The sequence below is a fragment of the Hippocampus bargibanti genome, linkage group LG01 (genome assembly GCF_051943395.1).
Source record: "Hippocampus bargibanti isolate YZ-2025 linkage group LG01, ASM5194339v1, whole genome shotgun sequence".
In the NCBI taxonomy this organism is placed as follows: Eukaryota; Metazoa; Chordata; class Actinopteri; order Syngnathiformes; family Syngnathidae; genus Hippocampus; species Hippocampus bargibanti.
The window spans coordinates 28,565,167-28,583,403 of NC_142734.1; the positions used below are offsets into that span (position 1 = coordinate 28,565,167).

The 18,237-nt window shown below is 41.3% G+C and overlaps 1 protein-coding gene across 3 annotated transcripts; it reads right to left on the reverse strand.

Moving 5' to 3' along the window:
• Positions 1-380: 380 nt before the first annotated feature.
• Positions 381-18,198, reverse strand: gtf3c3 (general transcription factor IIIC, polypeptide 3). 3 transcript variants are annotated; one of them, XR_016116440.1, is made up of 20 exons: positions 18,002-18,198; positions 16,466-16,538; positions 15,590-15,915; positions 15,379-15,502; positions 13,978-14,169; positions 13,320-13,485; positions 11,803-11,950; positions 11,574-11,721; positions 11,288-11,388; positions 11,033-11,204; positions 9,616-9,818; positions 9,441-9,542; positions 9,218-9,350; positions 8,488-8,713; positions 8,367-8,421; positions 7,384-7,519; positions 5,348-5,472; positions 5,116-5,268; positions 2,533-2,706; positions 381-1,378 (listed from the first exon to the last, which is right to left on the reverse strand). XR_016116440.1 is itself a non-coding variant. In XM_089008317.1 (19 exons), the coding sequence occupies exons 1-19, from the start codon at positions 18,092-18,094 to the stop codon at positions 2,584-2,586; spliced, it is 2,799 nt and encodes a 932-aa protein (XP_088864443.1). In that variant the 5' UTR covers positions 18,095-18,198; the 3' UTR covers positions 381-2,583. The 3 variants fall into 3 exon arrangements, 2 of the variants coding, with proteins under 2 accessions (XP_088864443.1, XP_088864457.1); XM_089008317.1 differs by having other exon boundaries at positions 381-2,706; XM_089008331.1 differs by lacking the exons at positions 381-1,378; positions 2,533-2,706; positions 5,116-5,268; positions 5,348-5,472 and having other exon boundaries at positions 7,399-7,519; positions 8,362-8,421.
• Between the last annotated feature and the right edge of the window lie 39 nt (positions 18,199-18,237).

Sequence of the window (18,237 nt, forward strand, 5' to 3'; positions counted from 1 at the left end):
ATTAATTGGGTATGCCAGTAATTTCTGTACAAATCCGAGTTGGAGCTTTCCCAATCGAGACAGGTTGCAGACGTGCTAAGAAATGCAGATGCATTGTCAAACAGGAAGTGGTTGGGTAGATTTCAAAATAAGAGCTAATGCACAGATCAGATAGGAATTATCCATCCTTCATCCGACAGACCAATCTATTTTATGATCATTTATCCTGATGATGTTTATTTTCTAATATCCCCGAAACTTGAATTTTGGTCTCATCTAACTTCTTCCATTTTTGTTGTCTCCCTTGCAGTGCAATGTGGACCCTGTCCAATGGTTGTCCTGGTGATAGACCCCCTCCCCCAATTCATATTAACTGTGTTAAAATAGTCACAACTTCAGTGCACTGTTCCATTTAAAATATATTAGTAAAGAAAATATACTAAAACCTCAACAAAATCAGACCCAAAATAAAGCAGATTTAAAATTTACTGATCTAGTTGCAAATTTTATAGTGGGACAGAAAATGACCAATTCTGGAATGATTTAATTTTTGAATTACTGTAGTCTTCATTAAATACAATGTACCAGTGAGTATGGTCATCTTTGGGGGTTTTTCAGAATAAATTGTGTGGGTTTTTTTGTGAATATTCAGATAAAAAAAATATAACAATAATAAAAAGTACTGTAGGTACCTAGGGTCCAAACATAGTTCAGTGACCCGTGTAGGAAAGATGAAGCGAGCAGAGGGTTGGGAATGGGATCACCGAGATGTGGGGATTTGGCAACTAATCCCCACCGCCTTAATCCTCGTAAAAAAATAAAACAAAAAAAGTGTGTTCTTCCATCTTTTTGTCACGATAAAAGAAAATCTAACATGAAGCTTTGTACTCTGTAAAATATCTGAAAGATTGCCAAACTGTCTTTGATTCAATAAATTACACATTTATCAATCACAATCACAAAACAGGCACATACAGTAAATACCACAAATAAAATTATAATGTGAAACATGAGATAAACTATACAGAGAATGCAATTTTAAATAGGTGGGTTTTGAGATGGGATTTGGTAAGAGAATTGTCACGTTCGGATTGACAGCTGGGGGCGGGGCCACGCCTCCCCGCTTCCAATGCTGTAAATTCCTTCATCAGGATGCTAAAACGGGACGCTGTCAACTTGTATGACGCTGTCAACTTGTATTTGTACTTTGTATTACCCCGGACTTTCTAAATCTTCGGTGCTCCGTCCGAGCTGTTGGAGAATGGGGGTGATGTGGTGTTATGAGGGGGTTCTGGTGATGATCCGGGCTGAGGAATTCTGGAATCGTTGTAGTTTGTGGAGAAATTTGTGAGGGACACCAAGAAGTAAATTGCAATAATCAATACGGGAGGTGATGAGACTGTGGACAAGGATAACAGTGGAGTCTTGTTACTCATCCAGTTATGAATATGATTCAAATAGTTCCGAAGAGGAAAGCATACATGTTTGCAATTGATTAAAGAACTTATTCCGTGTCATTTTGAGGGGGGAAATGTAGCACCGAATGTGTCATCTGGCGGGGGGGAATGTAGCACCGAAAAGAGGCAGAAGAGGGCAACAAAGCTCCGTGGAAAGCTCCGTGGAAACGGGCTGATTAATTCCTTGCAATTGTTGTCAGTGAATATTAAATAGATGCTCGGTGCTATACACAAGGATTCACCATCGCATTATTTATGTGTTCCATCAACACGGATCAACACGAAGTTTTCAGACCAAACAAAGTATTGCAAAATGCATTGAGGTGATGCAAGGTATGTCCTTTCTCGCCTTCAGTGACGTAGGGTGACGACTCGTCACCAACTCAAAAACAAGACTTCCGGAATATTCAGCGCGAGTCTGAAAACGTAAAATATAGCTATATGCGGTAGAATCTTTGTAAAATATGCTCAGTAGAAGTTATTTGAAGCCATTTTACAAATTATGGACACAACTTGTCCGGAGACGTCGGTTGTTATGGGTAAACCAGGATTTAACTTCTGAGGGGCAGAGTGATAGCGATGAAGGTGGAAGAGAGGTGTCAGGTTTGCTGGAGAGGTAGAGTTGGGTGTCATCTCAGAAGCAGTAAATGAGTGAATGCCAAAATTATGGAAAATATTACAATTGGAAAAAAGTAGATAACAAAGAGAAGGGGTTCCAGGACAGAGCCTTGGGGCACACCAGAAGACACAGGGGAGGACTGTGAAGTGAAGGGATTTGATTTGGATGAACTGAGAGGGGCCAGAGAGATACGAATGGAACCAGCATAGGGGTGTGTGGGTGATACTTATGGAGGAAAATCTAATAAGTAGGATGGGGTGAGAAATGGTGTCAAAAGCTGCCATGAGGTCAAGGAGGATGAGGATGGAGAGTAAACCGGCATTTGCTGCCATAAGAAGGTCGTTTTTAAGAGAGCTGATTCTGTACTGTGGCCGGGGTGGAAACACTTTTAGACTTCCAATGTTTACATGTAAATAACACACCCTCCAACCTGATCACAGTACACGTCGCAAGTGTAATTGAAAACCTGCTGATTACCAAAGCTTGTCGATCGTCCTTTTAGTTGGTGGCCCTTGCTGGCCACCACGGTCAGATGATACAGTGGTTGGTGATGAGTTGGTGGGCCATCTCAACGTTGCCACTGGCCTGGTAGATGAGGGAGAGATTGAAGGCGGCCTCTCTGCTTAGATCCACTTGGTCATCAGCGATACCCTGGAAGTGTGGATGGGGGAGGGCTCTCGTGAGGAAGGGTTGCATCGCACACGACCCTTTGTTAGCGTTTGTTTTTGTTTTATTTTTTTAACTCCGTTGCATTTTCATTTTTATGTATATTGGCAATAAAGTAAAAAAAAACAAGGTGTGCAGATGTATTGTCATCCCAAAATAAATACAAATGAAAAATTAATACAAATAAAAAAATGTGTGCGGATGCATTGTCGTACCAAAATAAACATAAATTAAAAAAAATAAACAAATAAAAAATGTGTGTCTGTATTGTTGTGCCAAAATAAATACAAATAAAAAACGTTTTGTCATACCAAAATGAATTAAAAAATAAACGAATTAATCGAGAAATAAATAAATAGAAAAAAGTGTGCGGATGTTTTGTTGTACCAAAATAAATACTAAAAAAATACATGAATAGATAAATAAATAAATAATGGGATGTGCGGATGTTTTGTTGTCCCAAAATAAATACAACTAATATAATATTTTTAAAAGAGGTATGCAGATGTCTATGTATTAGTTATTTACTAGGTGGCTGGCAAGCTTTCTATATATTTAGCTGTATGGCTATCTTATTTGCTAGCTATCTATCTATTTAGCTATCTATTAGCCAGTGGCTATCCAGGTGGCTAGCTATCTAGCTAACTATCTGTTGGCTATCTATTAGCTATCTAATAGCTGGCTGGCTAGCTTTCTATCTATGTACTTCCGGGTTGAGTGAACGCTGGCGCGTGTGGCTGCCGCTGCTCAACCACAGACAAACTAAACCTGTGACTGTAAAGTGACCTTGAGAGCTTTGAAAGGCGCTTATGAATGAAATGTTGTATTATTATTGTTATTATTATTATTATTATTATTATACCAAAATAAATACACGGATAGATAGATAAATAAATACATAGAAAAAGAGGTGTGCGGATGTTTTGTTGTACCAAAATAAATACCAAATAAATAAATGAATAGATAGGTAGATAAATAAATACATGAACAATTAAATAAATACATAGAAAAAAAATAATTCAAATAAAATAATGTTTAAAAAAAAAGAAATAGTGTAGATGTACAGTGGGACCTTGGCTTACGAACTTAATTCCTTCCCAGACAGAGTGTGTAAGGCGAAAAGTGTGTATCCCAAAATTAATTTCCCATAGGAAACCATTAAAATGAGAATAATCCGTTCCCAGGTCCCCATAAAACATAATTTTCTACTTTCTAATTTTCTAAGCCTTAAAACTACACAAAGTATACCTTATTTTATGTATAATAAATGTGCTATAGTATTATGATTAAAGAAATAAACTGTACTGTACAATAAATTCATGTTATTTACCTTTGTGATGGTCGTTAATGGCTTGATGGAATGGAGTGTCCGGTTTCCTCAGCATTAAACACTTGATGAGGAACATAGGCTTCTTTCACCATCTTGAGGAATGATCCCTTGTAGATGCTTTCTCTGTGATAATTGTATCTAGTTCATCAATTGTGATCTGTTTAGCTGGGTTAATAGCTTTTTGCATCGAGTGGTCAGATGACTTGTGCGGGTTATTTGTGGAGCCTGATTGATGGGATATTTATATATATATATATTATATATATATATATATTTATATCAAAGTTGAAATGGGTCCAAATTTCATTGTTTTCTATCCATTTTCCCACCATTTTACTTGTTTTTTCCTTTTTCTTTTTTTTGTTTCAAGCTCTGTCCTCTCCTTTTCGTGTGTGTTTTCTCTCTCTCTCTCTGTCTGCCTGCCTGTCTGTTTAATGTTTAACCCCCCCCCCCCCACACACACACTGCTGGGTTCTTGACCAATCACGTGGCTTTAACCGAAGACGCCATTTTGTTTTTTTGGAGAACGGCCTCTCTGTCTATAACCCCATCCCCGACTGCTGCGTTCTTGACCAATCAAGGTGGCTTTAACCGACGACTGGGGGCGGGGAATAGAGGTCAAAAAAAGTCCGCTGCCATTTCCTTGTTTGGAGAACGGGCTCACTCACTCATTGTGGCAGTTCCGTGTGTATCACGAAAAATAGTTTGTATGCCAAGGTAAAATTTTCATAAATGTAACGTTCGTAAACCGAAAAGTTCATAAGCCAAGAGGTTCGTAAACCGAGGTCCCACTGTGTTGTCATCAAAAAATAAATAAAAAAATAAAACATGAAAAAAATAAAAAAGGTGTGTCGATGTATTGTCATACCAAAATTAATAAAAAAAAAATACATAAAACATGGTCAAGGACAAAGTATGAGAGTCATTGAAAAAAAGTTACTTTTAGCATTAATCTACTATCAAATAATTACTACTGTATTAAAAGCAGTGTTCATTTTATGACCATTTTTTTCCCAGTTTTGGTTGTGGTTATTTTGTGAGTATTGCATGAAATGGGAAAGTACCTCGAGTTTCTGCGCAGGCAGTCCAAGAGTCTTCTGGTAATAATGGATGGCTAAATGTGTAAGGCCCATCTGGTGCAAAGCTCTTCCCATATTATACATGCTTTCCTGACACTCCCCACGCAGTTCCACGTACCGCCGAAGGAAGAAGAAACCCTAACAAAAGAGAAAAACAAAAAAACAAAATGAGAAGACAAGTCCTCAAGAGCGCAGGCGCAACGAAAACACAATATACCTGAACAACCAGCGGGTGCCTCTTTGCCACAAATTTCTGAGCTGCCATGTGGAAAAAGGTGAGGCCCACAAACAAGTTGATGAGCGCGTCGTTAGGCCGAGCCTGGAAGGCTTGGACGTACTGGGCTGGAGATAAACAAGATGGCGTCACCTGCCCATCCGTTTGCAATCGGATTACCGTATTTTCTTGACAATAACGTGCATCCCCAATGAATGGTGAATATTCAAACCCTTTCCATATACAAGGCACATCGGATTATAAGGCAGACCTTCAATGAATGACATGTTTTGAAAAGTTTTCCATATATTAAGGCACACCACATTTTAAAGATTTTACGTTAGGCACCTATTCGACAGTGCTGTGATAAAGGGAATGTCAACAAATGTCAGATTTCGCCATCATTTTCCATTTTTTATGTCAAACACGAAAATAGAGATTCCAGAATAGTATGATGTGTGGTGTTCTCTGCATTTTTATGAGCACACAAATATTCCAGGGTTTTATCAGAGTTGATCACAATACAATAATCAATATCATTTTCAGAGATGACCAATCTTCCTTGTCTAAAACGTTTATATTCCTTAGGGTTTTTATGGAATATTCTGGCCTTAAAATTTTCAGAAATAAACACAATCTGTTTTTCTTGAGACACTAAAAACGAAAACAAGCCAAAAAAAGGCAAATTATATATATATATATATAGAATAGAAATGAAACGTCATTTTATCAATGCTTTGGCCTTAAAAATTTTAGAAATCAATGAAAAACATTTTTTGAGACACTAAATACTGGCAAAATGAAGTAATTTTAAAGGATAACCGACGTCTCCGGACAAGTTGTGTCCATAATTTGTAAAATGGCTTCAAATGACTTCTACTGGGCGTATTTTAATAAGATTCCACCGCATATAGCTATATTTTACGTTTTAAGACTCGCGCTGAACATTCAGGAAGTCTTGTTTTTGAGTTGGTGACGAGTCCGTACGTGACGTCACTAAAGGAACGCCTCTGACCGAAAAAAAAAGACACATTGTAGCAGTCCTTCCATCACGTCAATGTATTTTGCTGTACTTATTTGGTCTGAAAATCTCGTGTTGCACCCAAAAGCCGCCAGAAGAGGGCGTCCAAGCTCCATGGAAAGAATTTATCAATCAGGAAGTCTTGTTTTTGAGTTGGTGACGAGTCCGTACGTGACGTCAGAAAAGGACCGCCTCCTCACCATAAAAAAGACGCATTGTAGCGTCTTTCCATCACGTCAATGTATTTTGCTGTATTGTTTTTTTTTTAAACTATGTCTTACACCCAAAAGCCGCCAGCAGAGGGAGGCAAACTCCATGGAAAGAATGTATCAGAGCTGTGGAAACGGGCTGATTCATTCCTCACAACAGCGGTGGCCATTTTTGGGTGCGACATTCCCCCCCGCCCGTTTGCCTCAAAATGGCCCAAATAAAATCGATTGCAAACATCTATGCTTTGCTCATCAGGATTATTTGAATCATATTCATAACTGGATGTGTCACAAGAAAGCATATTCTCCGAATCTGAAGCCATTGTTTGATTCACAAGCAATGCAAGAACTCTTGGGGTGACGTCAAGAAATGGGGGCGGGACTTTCTGAAAATGCCCAATTCGCAGGTCAATTGTTTTGGACACTTTAAGTCATTTTTATTGGTGTTTTGCATTTGACTAAAAATATCATACTGCATGTTTTGGGTATTTTAGATGCTATAAAACGTTTTTCTGGTGTCAGTTAAAAAACAAAAAAGTGACGTCGGTTGTCCTTTAAGAGATGACTGAAATGAAACGTCTGTTTTATGTGTCCCAGCATGCACCACGCGCTACTTCTACGGGGCAAAATGGAATTGCTGTCTAATGACAGCATTTGTGAGACCTGTTGCTGCTCAATGTTACTTCACATCTAAGGCGCACCGGGTTATAAGGCCCGGTGACGTCTTTTGAGGAAAATGAAGGATTTGGGTGCGCCTTATAGTCCGCAAAATATAGTAATCACGGATGCCGTGTGTGTGTATATGTTACCCAGGGCGTGTTTAAAGCTGCCTGACACCATGGCGTTGTGTCCACAGAGGACACCGAGGGCATGATTTTCGGGATGTTTCAAAAGCAGACGCAGGCAGAAGCGATGATGACGTTGGTGGTGGGAGGATATCGTCAGCTAAAAGGGAACGCAGATGTGAGTGCCACCGCTACACGTGACGGTGATTATTCAGCATTTCCCCAACCTTAATTGTGCCAAGGCGCAAAGTTGTTGAAGTATTTAGTGTTAAATCCTGAACCGTTTCATTGAACACAGAGATATTATTCCGTTGTGTGTATTACAACAGGTGGATACATGGGTTCATTTTTCCTTCTGCCATCCTGTGGAAGAGCATTTAATGGGTTTGCGGTCTACAATAAGTAAACAAAAATGAAAGGAATGTAACATTATGAAAATTATTTTTTTTAACACATTATTTGTAAAAATTCTCTTTAGGATTTGGGAGTTGTAGATGTGATCTTTGAAAACAATTGTTTCTGGGCCCATTTGTGCCTCAAAATCAGTCCCTTTGGTAGTGATGGGCAAGTGAAGCTTCATGAAGCACTTGTCATAGTTTGTGACTCCTCCAGATGGCACTCTTGTTTTAAAGATACAATGGACTTTTAAGACATTTAATTTGCATTAAGTGCTTCATGAAGGTTTGTTTTCCAATCACTACACGTAGGAGACACGTGTAAACTGGGAGAATTGGGTTTTTGTTGCCATATTAGATTATTGTGAACAAATAAATAATGAATTATTATTATTATTTTTATTATCACGTCTTTACTTTCACAAGTCTTGGCCAAACCTGGTACCTTAAATATAATATTTTGTCATATATTTACACTTTTTTTGGCCAATTTTTGGGGGTTGACTTCCCGTGAAAGTGTGATAATTGATTGGCAATAGCAACCGTGGTCGGGTACCACTGCAGTAAATGTCAAAGGCGATTTAAATAAAGCGCCGTGTCGTGTCACCTTACTTGGTTGAATATATTCCAAAGCTGAGGCTGATCCACATTATCCATCAGCATCAATCTTTCGGAAAGGAGGAAACCACGATGAGCAAAGTGAAGCAGAGACGATATCGCTCATTCCTCAAACCTGATATAATTGTAGGCCTTGTGGTGCTCGCGGGCAAGGATGCTGGCCGAGAGGCCGAGGAACTCCAGTTCCTTCCTTCTGGATTTGATGTCGTAAAAGGAGTAAAACTCCATGGCGGATTCCACCATGAGCTCGGCTTCTTCGTAGCGTCGCACGTCGCAGAGTGTCAGTACGCAGCTCAGCAGCAGTTGCCACCAGTCGTCTTTGGACAGGATTTTGGTTTTACCTTTTGCGAGGATCAAAGTAAGATAAGAATTCAGGACTTGTATGCTTTGGTGTTCTCAAATGTCCTGCCAAAATTGGTTTTAAAAAAATGGACATCTCTCTCACAGCTGTCAATCAGTTGTCATAGTTTACTCCCCTTCAAAAATAACGACTCGTCCGTGAACATCAATACAACTCATGTAAGATCTCACTCGGATGTTGACGTCTAAATTACTAATCAAAACAAGGGAGCACAACGAATAAGCTGCTGATAGGTTGGGAGAAAGGTTAAAGGTCACGGTAGCAACCACGGCACCCATAGCACCCACCACGGCCAAAGTTGACAATTCCGGCGATTTAACACGAGCTAAAATAATAATAATTTAGAAAACGCAGAAAAATGTGTTGTGCCGTTATTTCCATTTGCAAAGATCAGTTGGTGCAAACAAATTGATGTGATGGAAACTCACATTCCAACAACTTTACATTCCCATCACGCTAAAACCGACGGCAAAGGTTTACATACATGTGATTTCCAAATAGGCCGCTTCCTGGTCATCGATATCCGCCAACGTGTTCCCAACCTTCACCAAGCGCAGATGATTCTCCCCGGATGTGACGACAGAGCGTACGCACACGTTGGCGCGTTGCATGGCCACCTTGGATGAGTTGAATACACACACGCGTCGCACCGATTTTTACATGGAACAGTGGACGGGCGGAAAAACCCAAGAAAATCCCGTTGGAACCTTGAGCAGCATGGACATCATTGTGATGACGGCATCCAAGTACTGCTGGGTGAGTCCTTGCGTTTTCAGGAGTGTGGACCGATGCAGGAGCAGCTTTAGTTCCTGCACATATATGAACGCGCCAATGATGCGAAAGTCACATGATCAAAAAAGATGTTAAAAAAAAATCACATGCCTTCTGCGCCGCAGACGGATCCTGGGCGAGCGTTTCATTGTCGTACATGGACTCCAGCGCTTTGAGAGCACATTCGGGTCGACCGAGCTGCTGTTGCAGGGTGGCCAGCGTCAGCCGCGCCTCGAGGTGTTGCGGGGCCAACTCCACCACCTTTGTGAAGCTATCGGCCGCTGCTTTCATTTCGCCCAATGCCTTCAGGCACTCTGTAACGGAGTGACAAGGAGTGATGAGAAAACGAAGCTTCATGAAGCACTTGGGATATTTTTGACTCCTCCAGATGGTGCTCTCGGTTTAAATATGAAGGTTAGTGCAAAGAAAATGTCTTGACAATTCACTGTAACCAACAGTGCCATCTAAAGGAGTCAAAAACAATCACAAGTGCTTCATTAAGGTTCACTTGCTCATCTTTAGCAATAGGTCATTGGTTACTGATAAAGAATAGACAGAATAGAAGTTATCATATTTAAAAGTTTCATGCTGTTGTATGCTTAGTTGGTCCAATACAAGGCCCACAACGGAAACACAGAAAATCTGGGGTCAATCTGAGGTGAACAGACACAGCCTGTCAAATCGTCATCCTTGAGTAAGAAATCTAGCCGTGGGGGGAATTTAACACTTGGTTAACTCCTTCACAGGAAGAGCTCATTAGCCAACTTGGAAATCTATCAGTTCATGGAAAGTCAACCCATTAAAATGTCTACATTCTGTTGGTTTATGGATGTTGGGGCTTGTACAATGGGACGACCAGGGGCGTGGTATTCAAATCAAGAAGACTGTGATTTACTAATGTATCACTTAAATTTGCTTATACTTTCAATAAATAGCTTGGGAGAGGGCTGCAGAGGTTGGGCCTCAGTCGACTAAACTCACGGAAAGTGGCTTCATGAAAACTACGTCCCCTGCCAGCAGTAAAAGACAATCTTCCTGTGTTCATGCCTTTATTCACAGTGTCCGAAAAAACATCTCTGACAGTTGCTTATCGACAGTCGGACGAATTCTTTCGCCACAACTTGGGCTCGTGTTGTCATGCGTTTGTGCATGATCATTCGTTATTTGAAGAAATATCTCTGGCGGAACCTAAAGCAAGTTTGCCATTAGTGTGTCAATTAGTGATGCGCAAGTGAAGCTTCATGAAGCACCTGTGATAGTTTTTGACTCCTCTAGGTTAAAGGTGCAGTGGCATTTTAAGACATTTCCTTTGCACTCACCTTTATATTTAAACCAATAGCACCATCAGGAGGAATCAAAAAATATCACGTGCTTCATGAAGCTTCATTTTCCCATCATTAATCTTTGCTGCTGTGAATTAAAAATTTCTCCATTGTGCGACCGATAAAGGTTTTCTTATCTTCTCTACCCCACCTGCTATCTTATCGATGCCCCTCAAGACCTTCTCGAAAAGTGGACGGGAGCCCACCTGCGTGTCGAAGCCATACAACGGCCAGGTTGTATTTCTCCGATATGACAAGCGTAGAGAGTAAAGGAAGAGCGGCCAAGTAGGCTTCCTTCTCCAGGTAGGCCTCCCCCACGTCCAGGTACAAGTCGCCAATCTCCTCTGCACTCTGTTCCATCAGTGAGGACACCAGCGCCTGGGGGCGGGGGGGTAAGTCTGACGCCGTGCCCACGCCACCCACTGTCTGAACTGCGGGCGGCTTGTCAAGCGGTCTCCTACCTCCAAGGGAGCACAGATGCCCATATGGATGAGGCAAACAATCAGCTTGGCCTTCAGGTCCACCGGAATGCTGTCTGGGAACTGCACATCCTTGATTTCAGCTGCAGAAAAAGGCATCGGCGGATCCATCAACTCATCTTTGAGGGCATTCGGAAAATTGTTGATGGATTTATTTGCATGTCAATCTCCTATTTTTGTCAACCGCTTCATTTTATTTGAGTAACTTGAAGCTGACCATGAGATTTCCTTTTCGTCACTCTTCGGCTTTAGCGCACGGGTGACTCACACATATCCGCCGATTCAATTTCTGCTGCGGTTAAAGCCTGCGCCTCCTCAGTCTTCAATGACATCTCTGACGTATCCTCATCTTTAATGCGGGTCACGGAGTGACTTTTATCCCGGATTAGAACCACACCCACAAAACCGACCAAGATCTGGATGAAGGGAGCACACCAAGAGTACTGAGACAGTGTCAACCAAGATATCTGCGTCTGGTTAAAAGTATGCCACCGTACCTGCATAGCCTTGTCGTACTGACGGTTGGTGATGTAGAGCTCGGCCGCCATGTTGATGATGTCGTCACTGACCAGGTTGGGGTGTCGCGCCAGAGCCTCCTCAAGTACCCCGAGCGCCGAAGGAAGGTCGCCGCTTTCATAATAGCTCCTGAGTAGCGAAGATGCAGGTAAGACAAACAAACATTCATCAAGGAGGAGACTGTGCTGAGCGGTTGCGCCTTTTCGACAACACAAATATGCCAGCACTGTTTTTGATTGGGAGGAATGTTGGTGCCATTTCACTGGACAGCTCTAAGGCGATTGTGCTTTTTTTGTGCCTATAATGGGCAGCATCTTCACAGCCTTGTTTTGTTCAGCGGAAAGGTCAGTGCTGTTGGACAGTCTGCGGCTGGATGGATGCATGGTTTGAGGAACCCGCGTTGAGAAGAAAGGAGCGCCAACGGCGATGCGTATGAGATGTCGTCGCTTGGAATTGAAGCGGCTTTACGTGGAACAGGAGATGTTAGAATCTCTTTTCATCAATGGACGCTACAGCTTCGTGTTTGCTTTCAACATTTAGCTGGGATCAGACGTGGACATTCCAAAATGACGTCCCTGATCTACTGGTGAAAAGGACGCTGTGATCCTCAACTCTGTCACCTAGAACTGCTTCATACAACAAAGAGGGTTCAGAAAGTGCTTCAGATTGAATGACTGTCTGTGTCTTTGTGTTGTCTTATTTATTTGTTATTTAGTTTTTTTTGTTCTTTTGACTTCAAGATGGCACCGCGAGAGTGTCTGCCTGTCCTATTTTCTTTTTCTATTTCTTTCCTTTTCATAACTTTGCTGCTGTGAAATGTAAATTTCTCCACTATGAGACTAATAAAGGCTAATCCAATCCAAACCAGACATGCATTTACACCCACAAACAATTTTCACAGTCGTGATGGGCAAGTGAAGCTTCATGAAGCACTTGTGATCGTTTTTGACTCTTCTAGATGGCACTCTTGATTTAAAGATGCAGTGGTATTTTAAGACATTTCCTTTGCATTAACCTCCATATTTAAACCAAGATCACCATTTGGAGGAGTCAAAAAATATTTCCCATCACTATTTCCGAGCGATTAACGTCACCATGCAGTCAGGTGAAATCCTCCGAAATGGGGTGTGATAGGTTTTACACAATTTTTGGGTGCCGATCATTTATCCAGATATTTGTAGTATTGTACAATAAAGGAGATCAGCACCCCCACGCATCAAAGACCATCCATGACATGATTCAAAGACATGACGGGTAGTGATGGGCAAGTGAAGCTTCATGAAGCACTTGTGACAGTTTTTGACTCCTCTAGATGGCACTCTTTGTTTAAAAATGCAGTGAATTTTTAAAACATTTCCTTTGAACTAAACTTCATATGAAAACCAAGAGCACAAATGGAGTAAAAAAATATCACAAGCGCTTCACTAAGCTCCGTTTACCCAAGACTAGTGATGACAGGTGCTTGCAAAATGGCCGCCTGATCAAATGGTCCGCCTACTTGGCCATGTCCTTTGAGAGCTGCATGAACGTTTCGGCCTCCTCCATCGGCAGCAGGGATAGAATTTTGCGGTAGCCGTCCATGCACAGTCTGTGCTCTCCCAGACGCATGAGGAGGCTGCAGCGGTCCCACAGGTAGCGCACGTTGGTGGGGGCATACTTGACGGCTGCGGGGATGGAGTGTTTATTGCACAACTGTTCAAACCGAAAAAATACACATTATCCTACCACTATTTCACAACCTTTACTGAGTCAAAACACATATTAGACAGAAAGATAGATAAATGCTGATTATTTTCTTTTGAAAAATTCTCAGTCTCAACATGAAATGTCTTCGTTGTGTATTCCATAAAAACTCAGTTGAACACGATTGGTATTCTGTTTTGCATCAAGTTGAACACAACGCCGCAACCGGCGACCTCACAGTACAGAGGTTTTGTGAGGAATTTGCATGCCCTCCTAATGTGCCTGCGTGGGTTTTCTCCGTACTCCGGTTTCCTCCGACTTTCCCAAAACATGTGTGGCAGGTGTGAGCGCGGGCGGCTTCTTCGTTTTTTTGGTGTAAAATGCGATTGGTTGACAACTGGTTTAGCGTATCCTTCAAACACAGAAAGAGGGGGGTAAAAACAAATAAATAAATAACAACTCTGCAGGTGGACCTTTGTTGTAGCAAACGAGAGCTTGTCGCACGTTGTCTTGTTCCAGCGAGACCTCGGCCAGCCTGATCCACTCCTCGCAGTCGGACGGGTTCAAGTGGGCGGCGATCAGGCTGAACTGAAGCGCTTTGTCCGTGTCGCCTTCGTCCTCGTAGATCATGGCCAGCGTGGAGAAAGGATCGTAAGCCAGCGGCGCTGCAACGTCGTACAATAAGAAGATGATAGGATCACGATAGATAATGAATGAATGAATAAATAGCTAAATAAGCAGATAAATAAACAAAAAATAGATAAAATAAATAAAAAATAAGTGTGTTAATTAATAAATAAATAAAAAATAAATAAGTAAATACAGTGATACCTTGGTTTATGAACTTAATTGTTTCCCAGACAGTGTAAGGTGAAAAGTGTGTATCCCAAAAATTAATTTCCCATAGGAAACCATTAAAATGAGAATAATCCGTTCCCAGGTCCCATAAAACATAATTTTCTACTTTCTAATTTTCTAAGCCTTACAACTATACAAAATATACCTTATTTTATGTATAATAAATGTGCTATGGTATTATAATTAAAGAAATAAACTGTACTATATAATAAAGTCGTGTCATTTATCTTTGTGATGGTCGTTGATGGCTTGATGGAATGGAGTGGCCGGTTTCATCAGCATTAAACACTTGATGAGGAACCCAGCCGCCTTCTTTCACCATCTTGAGGAATCATCCCTTGTAGGTGCTTTCTCTGCAATAATTTTATCTTGTTCCTCAGCAATCGGGTTCTGTTTATTTGGGTTGATAGCTTTTTGCATCAAGTGTACAGATGACTTGTGTGGGTTATTTGTGGAGCCTGATTGATGGGATATTTTAACGTTGCAGTCTACATTCTGCCTTTGAACTATCAAAGTTGAAACAAGTCCAAATTTCACTGTTTTCTATCTATGTTCTCATTCTCTCTCTCTGTCGTCTGCCTGTCTCTTTAATGTTTAACCCCCCCCCCCCCTTGCCGGCCCACCGCCCCACCCTCTTCACTGCTGCGTTCTTGACCAATCACGTGGCTTTAACCGAAGACTGGGGGCGTGGAATAAAGGACAAAAACAGTCGGCTGCCATTTTGTTGTTAGGAGAACAGGCTCGTTCGCAAACGACACATCACTCATTGTGGTGCTCCGTGTGTATCCCGAAAAATAGTTTGTATGCCAAGGTAACATTTTCATAAATTTAACGTTCATAAACCAAAAAGTTCCTAAGCCAAGGGGTTCGTAAACCGAGGTATCACTGTAGATATATATACATGAATAGATAAATAAAATGAATGCATGAATGAATGCATTAATTAATTAATTAATTAATTAAATGAACGAACGAACGAATGAATGAATGAATGAATGAATGAAATGGGCACCCACCTTGTCGTATGATCTCCATACACATGGCGATGGCATCGGCTTTCTCTCCCCTGGCGTATCGAATGTTGGCCTCACCCATCAGGCCTCGCAGCGCCCGGGGCAGTTTACTGCGGGCTCGTCGTTCCTAGAAGCGGAGGGAAACCAGATCGAGGGGTCAGAGTGATTCGACGTAGTGTGAGGATTGTTGGAATTTCACAAAAATGCAACCAACCTTCATCATTTTCCTGTTTTCACGATTCAGCTCCATCTCCAGAGCAAGCACGTCTCCTACAGTCATGTCCTCATGTTCCCGGTCTTCACTTTCTAACGTTTTTGTCACACTGGATTTCTTATCCTTTGCTTTCAATGTAAACGTTTCTTTTTGCTTTTCATCGTCGTCGTCCTCTTCGTCATCTTCTTCATCCAGCGCGAAATCTTCATCATTCTTATCGTCAACGTAGCCCAAGCTGTCGTTATCGTCATCCGACAATACTTGGTCGGTGGATTCGCCAATGATTGAAGCAAAGGCTTGAAGAACATCAGGGTTGATTCCTTCTTCTAAGAGAAGGTAATAGAGGGAGTGGGGACAGGCGAGGTTTGGGGGGGGGGACAACAACTTTTAAAAAGTCAATATTTTCCGACATGTAAAGTGGTGGGGCCTGCAGTATGGTTTTTTTTTCCTTTTGGGGTTAAAAATCACAACGAGCATCCCTGGGTCCAATTTTGAGAGATGATTGTATATTGAATAATCAATCACAGTGATCAGAACACCTCCAAGGACCCAATACGAGCATTGAGGGTTCTCGCCGGTGAACTGGAAAATTGACACCTTAGGTCACATCATTTCAAATGTACTGTATGTTAATTTGAAGTTGTTCTAAAACTTGTTATACCAAATATTACTTACCGTTTTTGTATATGAATACAATACACCCTGTATTGTATTGCATTCAGATAAAGATAAATATAAATATAATGAATATAGGATGTATTGTATTGAAAAAAAGAACAAGTCTGAGCCATGCTGAGTCAAATGCAAAAAGATGCAACTGAGTCATACCAAAGAGAGGGACCAGCAACAGAAAAAGGCTGTGGCGCTCAAATTTACCAGTTTTCACATGAATCTGTGTCGAGGTGGAAGGCTGCTCCAAGTCCTCATTTTCAACTGACACCGCTGACTCCTGGAAGGCAAACAAGTATTTGTGAGTTACGAGGGAGACACTGTCGTGCACCAAAATAACTCGTGAGTTCAAAGCGACCAACAGAGTTCATTTTCTACATTATTGCAATTCGGCATTTCTACATTTCAGTATTCAATGGATTCCTCAATTATCTTTAATGTGTAGAGTAGTGATGTGTCGTTCGCGAACGACCCGGTTCTTAGAGCCGGATCTCTGAAGTGAAGGAGCCGGCTATGGGAGGCCACATTTTTTTCCCCCTCTACTCCCCGCCCCCAGTCTTCAGTTAAAGCCGCACGTGATTGGTCAAGATCCGTGGTAGAGGAGGGAGGAGAAAATTACAGACACACGTAGCAGTGAGGAGAAGGGGGGAGTGGTTAGAGAAACAGAAGCACACTGAGTAGCACATGAAACAGGAAAGGGAGACGACAGAGCTTGATAGCACTACAAAGAAAAAAAACTAAAGTGAAGTGAGAAAATTGATAGAAAACAGTGAAATTTGGACCTGTTTCAACTTTATTGATAGTTCAAAGACAGAATGTAGACTGCAAGGTTAAAATATCCCCTCACCCAGGCTTCACAAATAACCCGCACAGGCACATAATAACAGTCCACCCATCTGTACAATTTGAAGAGAAAAGACAAGCAAGGAAACCAGCTATTAATGAAGTTTCTAGTGTGTCTGCCTGCTTCACAACTTCCAAGATGTACAACCCAGAGTTACTTGAGTACATAAAGCTATCAACCCAGCTAACAGAAAAGAACACAATTGATGAGGAACTGGGTAAAATGATTGCAAATGATTTTCACCCATTTTCAGTTGTGGATGACAAAGGATTCAGAAAATATACTCATGCTCTCAACCCAACGTATGCAATTCCAAGCAGGAAATGTCCCCATTGTTGGGCTATAAAAGGCTTTCTGATTCTGAAAACACTTTCTTTAAAGAGTCATACCAGAATCTTATATGACAAAGAACGTGCTGGAGTCCAAGAACGGGTCAAAACAACTGACTGCTGGACATCCCGAACTACAACATCCTACATGTCAGTTACGTGCCACTTTATTGAAAATTTCAAAGTAGAGACTTGTCTGCTGGATTGTTTTGAGTTCAATGAAAGACACATTTCTGAGAACTTAACAGTGCCGGATTTTTTTTAGTGAGCCGAGCCAAAAGAAACGGCTCTCTGAAAGGATACGTAATTCCCATCACTAGTGTAGAGCCTCTTTCAATAATTCTCCAATGCGCTACATGTGGTCAAATTGACTTTTAAGTCGCGAATATGCTGTTTCGTTTATGGATCTATAAAAAAATAAATGTGCAATGTTGAATTAATTCCAGGTAACAGGAAATATTTTTCCCCAGCTATTTTTTTCCGTTTTCTTTAAGAATTCATAAAAAGAATATGTAAGATTAGCTCAAATATGCATTTAGGTTTCTAGAAACAAGATAGGAGCAGGCGTACCTTGGCTTTCCTGTCGTCTCTCCTCTTGTCAAACTCCTCAAATGTAATCCTCCCTTCAAGGTAGTCGATAAGTTCAGCGCTGAATCCTGACATTTTGCTGTGCTTTGCTGGGATTTACCAGCCAGCCCCAACAACTCACATCAAACAACATTCGAACCCAATCAACGCCTTCACGTTTAGGTCGGCGAGCGAGTCTATTTCTCCTGTCGTTTACTTTTATATTTCCGGGATCACTG

Excerpts from the sequence above, each read along its gene's own strand:
- gtf3c3 (XM_089008317.1), bottom strand. The coding sequence starts at position 18,094 with ATGTCAGGATTCAGCGCTGAACTTATCGACTACCTTGAAGGGAGGATT. Across the intron at positions 11,389-11,573 it reads AATTGAATCGGCGGATATGT|CTGAAATCAAGGATGTGCAG; the intron begins GTGAGTCACCCG and ends CTTTTTCTGCAG. Across the intron at positions 5,473-7,383 it reads CAGCTTTAAACACGCCCTGG|CCCAGTACGTCCAAGCCTTC; the intron begins GTAACATATACA and ends GTTTATCTCCAG.